We start from the raw sequence: 9,533 nt of genomic DNA on the forward strand, positions 1-9,533 counted from the left end.
ACTGATCCCGTGCTTCCCAGCTATTTGTCCTGCACACAGAAGCTTCGGGTGTAGCCCTTGAAGCTGTAAGAGCATTTTTTGGAGTGGAAGCCCTTCTTGTAAATGTGCTACTGCCTTTATCTTGTTAGGTCGAGTTGAATATGTATCTTTGTGGACGCACGTGCCCTAGGGCGAAGTTGTCGTTGGGGTTTACCTTAGGCTGGGCGAGCCTAAACCGGCTCGTGAGGTTGGAAGCTTCGGGGGAACTCGCCGAGACACCCGAGAGGGCCGCGTGATAAGCGAGCGCTAGCCGGGGTGTGGCATGTGCGTGGCACGTGTTCATCTTGCTTAGCCCCGCTCGCGAGGGGCCCGTGACGGGGAAGTAGCAGGCACGAACTCCGAAATAAGGCACGAACGAGACAACAAGAAATCGCTCGAACGAGAAAAGGCACCCCCCCCCCCGCGCATCAAATGAAAATTGAACTCCAACTTAAATCCAAATCCAGAAGGCAAGGCTACAGAAAAGGGGATTCAAAGCAAATGGTCGCGTCTGGCACATAGTCTAGTGTTCTTGTCTTTAAGTCTTTTCACCAGCGCGCAGCTAAGTGCTGCCACTAGGACGTGGGAGGGAGCCCCTGAGGCCTAAGGGTGGCACTCCTGAGACTCCGGGGCATGTATAGCCCCACTCGTTATTACGTGAGAGTGTCACGGGCGGCAATCTTCACAGGCGTGAGCCTTACTTCATATCGCCAGACGAGGGCCCCGCCTTGCGCCGCCCCCTACCACCGTCGGGACCACCGGAGAGCAGGACGGCACCAACGAGGGCAGAGGGGACGCCAGCGGCGCCCTCGGCGACCACGAGTACTCTGCTGGGGGTAGGCTCTAGAGCACCTCCCCGGCAGAGGGCCTACCTCCGGGGGACGCCTTGTTCCGCGCAGCGCTGAGGAGGGGCTTCATCCCGGCTTCCTTCCTGCAGCCCCCTGCATGCACCCCTGGCGGGAGGGAGGCCGACGAGCCGGGAGCGCCATCTGCTACTACGACCTAATCCCCCTGCGTACCATGGTTAGCGTAAGCCTGCTCCTGAGGAATTAGTGGTACCCTGTAGCAGTTGTCATCGGCACGGTTGGCGAGGGTCCCGGAGTGGTCCTGAAAGGTGCCAGCTTCTAGTGCCTCATTCTCCTTGCCCGGCTCGAGGAGCGAGCCAGGGTCGTCTTCCAGCACGTACTCCTTGTCCACCATGCGGGGCACGTAGGCCTCCGAGGCCGCCGCCTCAAAGACCTTGTCGTAGTGCCCCACGCTCCACGTCGCCCGACCCAGCGTACCGCCTTGAGGATGGTAGGGCTGCATCCCGCCCGAACCGTAGGTGGCAGCGCTTGTGCCCGTACCCAGCAGAGGTGGCGCGGGCACGAGCAGGCATGCAGCCCCGTTGGTTGCGCCAGTGTCGATGAAGCCTGGTGGTGCGCCTGTAGGCACGCGAGCGCGGCGTGGCCCGCCATGCGACCCGACCGCAGCTCATGGCGTGAGCAGAGAACAGAAGGGTAGTGCTCCTAAAGCGACGACGTCTAGTAGCTCGGTGATGCGCTCCAGCAGTGCATCTCGGCCGCTCTCCATCAGCCGGCATCGTAGCAGCTCCCATGCCACTGTGAGTGCAGCTCGCATGTTTGCCTGCTCCCTCCGGGTGTGCGGCGCCGTTGCCGTGGCGTGGCTTGTGGCCCTTGCAGCAGCCCGCACCTGTCGTGGGGTGAGGGTGGACGGAGCCTGGCCGCGCCGCCTGCGCCCCGCAGTGTTAGGCGGCACTCGTGCCGCCTGGAGCGAGGGGTTGAGGTCTTCCTGGGCAGGCGACGCTGCCCGGGCCGGCCAGGCTGCCCAGCAGTCGGCGTTGGTCCTTGAGTCCCCGGACATCGGAACTGCAGAATGTTAGTGAATCGATTGGCGGGAGAGATGCTCTAGTGCACCCCTACCTGGCGCACCAAATGTAGGATCATGGGTTCCAGCAAAACCCTCAAGGTTCGAACACTGGGGTGCGCGCGAAGATCTCCCCCTACCGATCCATGTCCTAGCTTTACTAAGATCTCACGGGCTAACTCGACGAACTCGCAACACAAAGGACACAAGATTTATACTGGTCCGGGCCAAAGTTGGGGTGTAATACCCTACTCTAGTGTGGTGTGGTGGATTGCCTCTTGGGCTGAGGATGAATAGTACAAGGGGAAGAACAGCCTCCTGAGGAGAGGTGTTCCTGTGCTTGGTGAACTTGTGGTTGTTTTGGTCCCTCTCGATCTGACCTATCCCTGGCTATGGTGGTGGCTAGTCCTATTTATAGAGGCCCTGGTCCTCTCCCCAAATATTGAGTAGTAAGGGAGCCAACAACGGCCAATTCGGAATGGGATAGCTAGTACAACTTATCCTGACAAAAGCAGTCTTCTCCTGCAAAGGCTCTGGTGGTGACGCTATCTTGGGCTCCACGGTGACCTCTGTCTTGCCGTCCTTCTGGTCTTGGTCTTGTTGCACCGATATGCAAACCTCTGCTTGATGCCTCGGTACCCTGCGCCTGTGTTTGCTTCCTTAGCACCAAAGAGGAAATAAGGACTCTGTGCGCGCTGGTGCCCGTGTGGTCTCGATCGTCATGGATCGCATCGGAACCTCGCGAGGTTTTCCTGGCCTTGATCTCTCTGCCCCTCTAGAGCCAGCCTGGTGAGGCCACTCCTAAGGAGGTCTTGTGTTGTTCGCCTCCCGAGGGTCTTGAGTCCTTTGCTGGCGAAGATGGGCCGTACGAGCCTGCTCGCAGAGCCATGCCGTGGGCCATAGGCAGGAAAGTCTGGGGACCCCCGTTCCTAGAACACCGACAGATCGAGGCAAACCCGGAGAAGGTCAAGGCGATAGAAATGATGTGTCCCCCACAGGACCTTAAGGAATTGCAAAAGCTAGCGGGTTGTGTGACCTCGCTAGGGTGCTTCTTCTCCAAGGTTGGGGAGCGTGCCCTCCTGTTCTTTAAGCTGATGAAGAAGAAGGGACCGTTCGAGTGGAGCCTGGAGGGTGACGCCGCATTCCAAGACCTCAAGAGATACCTAACCAGTCCACCGGTGATGGTTTCACCACGTCCACTCGAGCCCCTGGTGCTTTACATGGCCACCACGCCTCACTCTGCCAGCGCGGCGCTGGTGGCCGTCAGGGAAGAACGCCAGCCCAAGGGCCTACCACATGACTCCACATGCTAATTCAAGACGACGCAGCCTCAAGGCTGCGCTCCTAAGGCCACAACTATGCCAACGGGCGACCACGCTCCTGAGTTCCGCCAGCCTCAGGAGGTGCCTCAGCCCCGGAGGTCTCGGGCTACATCGACAGCCCCACCCTCGTCGGGCACCCAGTGTACTTCGTCAGCATGGTATTGCAGGACACGCAGGCACACTACCCCATGCCGCAGAAGCTCTTGCTCATGCTTCTCGTCGCCTCACGCGAGCTGCGCCACTACTTCCAAGGCCACCCCATGAAGGTCATTTCTGCCTACCCACTAGAGAGGGTGCTCTAGATCCCCAATGCTACAGGTAGGGTTGCCGAATGGAACATCAAACTGTAGGCATTTCAGCTGGAGTTCAGCACTAGTAGGGTCATCAAGGGAGCTGCGCTCGCCGACTTCGTGGCAGAATGGACTGACGCCCCAGGACAGGAAGGGGGCGTGGACCGATTGCTCTCGCCGGGGAGCGAAGCACCAGACGGCTGGGTCATGTACTTCAACGGCGCCTTCACATGGCAGGGTGTAGGGGCTGGAGTTGTGCTCATTTCGCCTACTCAGGACAAGCTCTACTACACTGTGCAGCTCTTCTTCCAGCACGGCGAAAAGGTCTCCAATAACATCGCAGAGTACGAAGGCTTGACCATCGGCCTCAAGGCCGCAGATGCTTTGGGTCTGAAGCACCTCACCATCAATGGCGACTCCCAACTCCTCTTCAACTTGTCCAACGAAGTGTATGAGCCGAAGGATGAACACATGGAAGCATACATGGTGGAGGTACGCAAGATGGAGAAACAATTCTTGGGCCTGGAGCTACAACACGTGCCTCGGGGCACAAATAAGGAAGCCGATGACATCGCCAAGAGAGCATAAAAGCGCCTGCCTCAGGAGCCCAGTGTCTTCGAGGAGTGGCCCTTAAAGCCTTCGGCGGCCCCTCCGGTTGCGGGGCCACCACTGCCTTAGGAGGAGCTCCCACCAGCACCAATCTCGGGATCCCTCGCATGTGGCCCGACTTCAGGAGCACGCCTACTCCTAGCGCTCGAGCCTTAGGAGGGGTGATGGACCAAAGAATTCAAGGCGTACCTACTCCAGGGAACCCTGTCGGAGAAGGAAGAAGACGCTGAGCGCGTGGCTCGGTAGGCCACAGCCTACTTCATTCGGGACGGTGAGCTATATCGAAAACGACCAAACGATGTTTCCGTGCGGTGTATCTCTAGGGAGCAGGGGTGCGAGCAGTTAGCCGACATACACGGCGGAGACTACAGACATCACTCGTCATCGTGCACCTTGATGGGCAAGGCGTTCCGAAGTGGGTTGAACTAGCCCACGACACTCAGCGATGTAGCCGAGCTGGTGAGATCATGTGAAGCCTGCCAGTTCAATACCAAGAAAATCCACCAGCCTACTCAAGGCCTCCAGACCATCCCGCTCTCCTGGCCGTTTGCAGTCTGGGGGCCTGACATCTTGGGTCTGTACCCTCGAGCGCCCTGGGGCTACCACTACCTCTACGTCGCCACAATGCTCAAATAGTTGGCTTACAATCGCCACGTCACACAATGCTCAAATAAATCATACATCATTTAGAGTACACACATAGTCCGACTACAGACGAATCCAAATGAAAAGAAGGCAACCCCAAATGCTAAATCCCGATCATCCCAACTGGGCACCACTACTGATCATCCGGAAACAAAACATAGTAACGAGCAAGGTCTTCGTCGAACTCCCACTTGAGTTCGGTGGCATCACCTTCACTGGTATCATCGGCACCTGAAGCTGTATTGGTAGTATTTGTGAGTCACGAGGACTCAACAATCTCAAAACCCATGAGATCAAGACTATTTAAGCTCATAGGTAGGGTGTGGTTATGAGGTGGAGCTGTAGCAAGTGCTAAGCAAATATGGTGGATAACATATGAGTACAAGAGTAAGACGAGAAACTACGCAACGGTCGTAAACTAGAAGTGATCAAGAAGTGATCCTGAACTACTTCCATTCAAACATAACCCCACCGTCTTCCCTTCCTGAACCTCGTCTAAAAGAGACCATCACGGTTACACATGCAGTTGGTGTCTTCTAAATAAGTCAAGTGTCAAGTTCTCTACAACCATATATTAACAAATTCCCATCTGCCACATAACCGCGGACACGGCTCTCGAAAGTTTAAACCCTGTAGGGGTATCCCAACTTAGCTCATCACAAGCTCTCACGATCAACAAAGGATAATCCTTCTCCCGGAACAACCCGATCAGACTCGGAATCCCGGTTATAAGACATTCCGACAATGGTAAAACAAGTCCAGTAAGACCTCCCAATGCACTGACCTAGCCTAATAGGAGGTGCGTGGTCTTGTTCTCAGGCTACACCGGATGAGCGAAGCATACATGTATATACCAAATACCCCTACATGCCTAGGGACAGCCCCACACGATGCTCTAGTTTGGACCAACACCCATGAGGAGCACTGGCCCGTGGGTTGATTAAGTCTACGTGGTCCAAAAAGTCCCTATGCAAGTATTTAGTTGTTATTAGGCAAATGGTAAAACCTAGGTTGGTCCTTGCTGGAGGAGTTTTATTCAAAGTGAACTGTCAAGGGGGTCCCATAACCCCAACTATGTAAGGAACCCAAAATCAAGGAACATAACACCGGTATGACGGAAGCTACGGTGGCAAGAGTTGAACGAAACACCGAGCAAAATGCCAAGCCTTCCACCCTTTGACAAGTGTATAGATATGTTAATTAAAAAAGAGATATTGTGATATCCGAACATATCCATGTTACAACATGGAACAACCTGCAAGGCACCTACAACTAGCAATACTATAAGAGGGGCTGAGCAAAGCGGTAACATAGCCAAACAACAGTTTGCTAGGAAGGTGGGTTAGAGGCTTGACATGGTAATATGGGAGGCATGATGAACAAGTGGTAGGTAGCGCGGCATAGCGATAGAACGAACAGATGGCAAGGAAAGATAGAAGTGATATCGGGGGTAATGATCATCTTGCCTGCAAAGTTCTTAGACTGGTTGAAAGCATGCTCCTCGTAAATGTACTCGACAGGATCCTCGTTCATGATCTCGTCTCCCGGCTGTACCCAAAGCAAGAACACAAGAAATGGAACAACAATCAATCACGGTGCAATGCACAAGCAACATGATGCAAGACATGGCATGGGATGCAAGATATGGTGTGCAATGCATATGGGTATTCCGGAAGGGAAAGGGTGATCGTGGCATCGACTTGGCAAACCAAGCATGCCACTGAAAAGTTTAGGAGATTTCGATCGAAATCGATATAAGGATCACCGAAAATGGATGCAGGGTTTGCAAATGACAAGCAAAACAAGAATGAAGAAAAACTGCGCTTAACAGCATCATAGCACTTAAGATGCATCAAGAAACTATGCTACAGCACTCCAACATAGAAACAAAGCACATGGAAGTATGGTACAAGTGAATCTATCCAAATCATGAACACCGAGCTCCTGCTAGAATTCACTAGAACAAGCCTGAAATAGCATGGCAAAAATGCAAATGACAATCAGGTTACAGACTTTGTGAAAATACCAAGCATGGCATAAATAGGTTCATGGCATTTCATGGCATCACAAGGTAACCAACAGTAAGAATACACATCTATGAAGGTAAACATGGCAAGAGCAAGTTCATGGGGTGCATGGATCACTAACAAAACACATAGCAAAAATGAACCTCATGTTAACAATCTACCAGCAACAATATAAAAGTAGAGCATGGTAATGACAAGCTACACTTGTCAGGACCCCGATTCCAAGTCACAACGATCTAGCCGGTAACACCTCATATCACTTTGCGGCCTCACGCACGGTATTCCCACGGGTGTCGCCTTATCATGGCCCGGGACCGTTTGCGCCTTTTGGCTCACGTATATGATAGTGTCGCTAGCATCCATATGATAGAGAACCCGGGCCGACATGACTAGTCGTGAACCCAAAGTGGCACTAACTTACGGGGACAGGCAGACATGAATCAACATCGAGCATGTCGGTCAGCAGAGTCTGAATCCGGGCTGTAGCACTGGGCTAACAGGACTCCGGTGAACCGGGCTGTAGCAGGCTAGGTAGGACTCCGGATGTCACCGCGTGACATTTCCCCGAAGCGACAGACATAGGAACGAAGTGAATCACATGCCGGCCAGTCAAGTGTTCCGGAGCAGTAGTGCTGGGCTAGCAGGACTTCGGTGAACCGGGCTGTAGCGGACTACTATGGCTCATGTAAGCACAAGACTACATTTCCCCATAAGAGAGGCTACCAAGGATAAACAACTAGGTTGTCGGATCCCACACATAGCAATCATTTCAATCATACACACAATATGCTCGATATGTGTAAATACAACATGGCATCACAACAAAACTCTACGTCTCAAAGTATTTATTCATTGGGCTCCGAGGAGTGAGATATTAAAAACATTGGTCTCATGACCCAACATTCAGACCATACAAGTCAAAGCACATGCGGAAGCTTAACATGTCTGAGTACAGACATCTACAAATGAAGAAGGCTAAGAAGCCTGACTATCTACAAGATCCTGTCGAGGGCACAAGATCATAGCTGAGGTATCAAGCTAAACGTCGAAGTCCACATGGAACTACTAGCGAGACTAACGCCTCTACAAAAAATAAAATAAGCAAACGTGAGTACAAATGTACCCAGCAAGACTTACATTAGAACTATCTACATCATGCATCGGTATCAACAAAAGGGGGGTGGTGGAGTTTAACTGCAGCAAGCCAGCTTTGACTCGGTGGCTATCCTAAACTACAAATGCAAGTAACTCTTTTGAGGTGGCGCACACAAGTCCACATATTCACCATATCAATACCCCACTATGGATCCGCTTATCTTGCGCATTTTAGAGTATCCACTTTCACTTGTCTATGAACTATGCAAGGGGTCCAAGTTTCCATATCCGAGGAATCCGGCTATTCGAATTGATAATGATAACCCTGCAGGGGTGTACATCTTCACACATGCTCTCACCACTTATCACCATGTACACGTCATGTATCTCTGCAACCTTCAAGCGGAACCTGGCGAGGGTGTCGGCCACAACCTGACTAACCACACAAGTCTCTCGTCCAGGTTTATCGCCTACTCGGGTTCCATCCGCAAGGAGATCCGGTCGGGGTGTTGCTCACGGCCCCAAACGATATGTACAGGGTTCCCAAGCCCACCATCCAGGTGCCACTTGGTACACCGGGCCAATGTGCCTAGTCTATCCCAAGCCCACCTGTATCGGGTGCCACTTGGCAGACTAATAACACTACCTACAAACACCAGAAACTAGTTGCAACTCCTGGACAGAGATCGAGTTGATTAATAAGTTGAGAGAGCTTGGAGCGCCCGGAGCCCAATGTGTGGTAGTAACTGTTCATGGATCACAAACACAGAACTCAGTTCCTGAGGACGGCTGCAATGAGGCAACCCACCATGTATTCCTACATGGCCTCTCACTGCTACCTTTACCAAATCGTGTTCACACACTTAGCTCTCAACGATAGGACATGTTCACCACATTCCAATTCTTCCCCGATGAATCAGACCTGACTCAACTCTAAGCAGTAGCAGGCATGACTAACAAGCACGAATGAGTAGGCACATCAGGGCTCAAACAACTCCTACACATGCTAGTGGGTTTCATCTATTTACTGTGGCAATGACAGGTCATGCAGAGGAAAAGGGGTTTAACTACTGCAGCACGTAACAGTTCAATCGCTGTTATCCTAATGTAGTAAAAGAGAGCAAGAGCGAGAGAGCGGGATTGTATCAGAATGAACAAGGGGGTTTTGCTTGCCTGACACTTCTGAAGAGGAGCACACTTCATCGGCGTCATCGTTCTCGTCGTTGGTACACGTCTAACAAGAGGGGACAAACACCGGCAACTTAGAAAGAACACAATCAATGCAATGCCACAATATGATGCAGGATCATGACATGGCAATATGCTGTGATTTGAGCTAATGCATCTAGCTATGATTGAAATGCCCTTTATTTGTTTTGTCCAATACAGAGGACAAACATTGTTCAAACATGCATGAAAATGGTACAAATGGATTCCTTGAATTTTTCGGATAATTTTTCATATATAAATTATTTCATTTGGAGTTAAGATTGAATTACTATGAATTTTTGAAGTTTAAACAAATTTCTGGAATTTATGAATTAAAAAAATTTAGAAAAAGATTATCTACGTCAGCATGACGTCGGGGTGACGTCTGCAGGTCAAAGGCGCCAGCCTAGGTTAAACCTGACGGCTGGGACCCACATGTCAGTGTAACAACT

The 9,533-nt window shown here is 52.0% G+C and overlaps 1 protein-coding gene across 1 annotated transcript; it reads left to right on the forward strand.

Moving 5' to 3' along the window:
- The first annotated feature begins 3,361 nt into the window (after window positions 1-3,361).
- Window positions 3,362-4,084, forward strand: LOC147975450 (uncharacterized). Its single transcript, XM_087520428.1, has 2 exons — window positions 3,362-3,472; window positions 3,557-4,084. Exons 1-2 carry the CDS (start codon window positions 3,362-3,364, stop codon window positions 4,082-4,084), a joined length of 639 nt encoding a protein of 212 aa, XP_087376554.1.
- Window positions 4,085-9,533: the final 5,449 nt, after the last annotated feature.

The sequence above is a fragment of the Triticum urartu genome, chromosome 4A (genome assembly GCF_056163025.1).
Source record: "Triticum urartu cultivar PI428250 chromosome 4A, HENAU_Tu73, whole genome shotgun sequence".
Classification (NCBI taxonomy): Eukaryota; Viridiplantae; Streptophyta; class Magnoliopsida; order Poales; family Poaceae; genus Triticum; species Triticum urartu.

Bases quoted from the DNA above. Each gene is read 5' to 3' on its own strand.
- LOC147975450 (XM_087520428.1), top strand. From the start codon at position 3,362: ATGGTATTGCAGGACACGCAGGCACACTACCCCATGCCGCAGAAGCTC. The intron at 3,473-3,556 runs GTCATTTCTGCC...ATCAAACTGTAG, and splicing joins TCCAAGGCCACCCCATGAAG to GCATTTCAGCTGGAGTTCAG.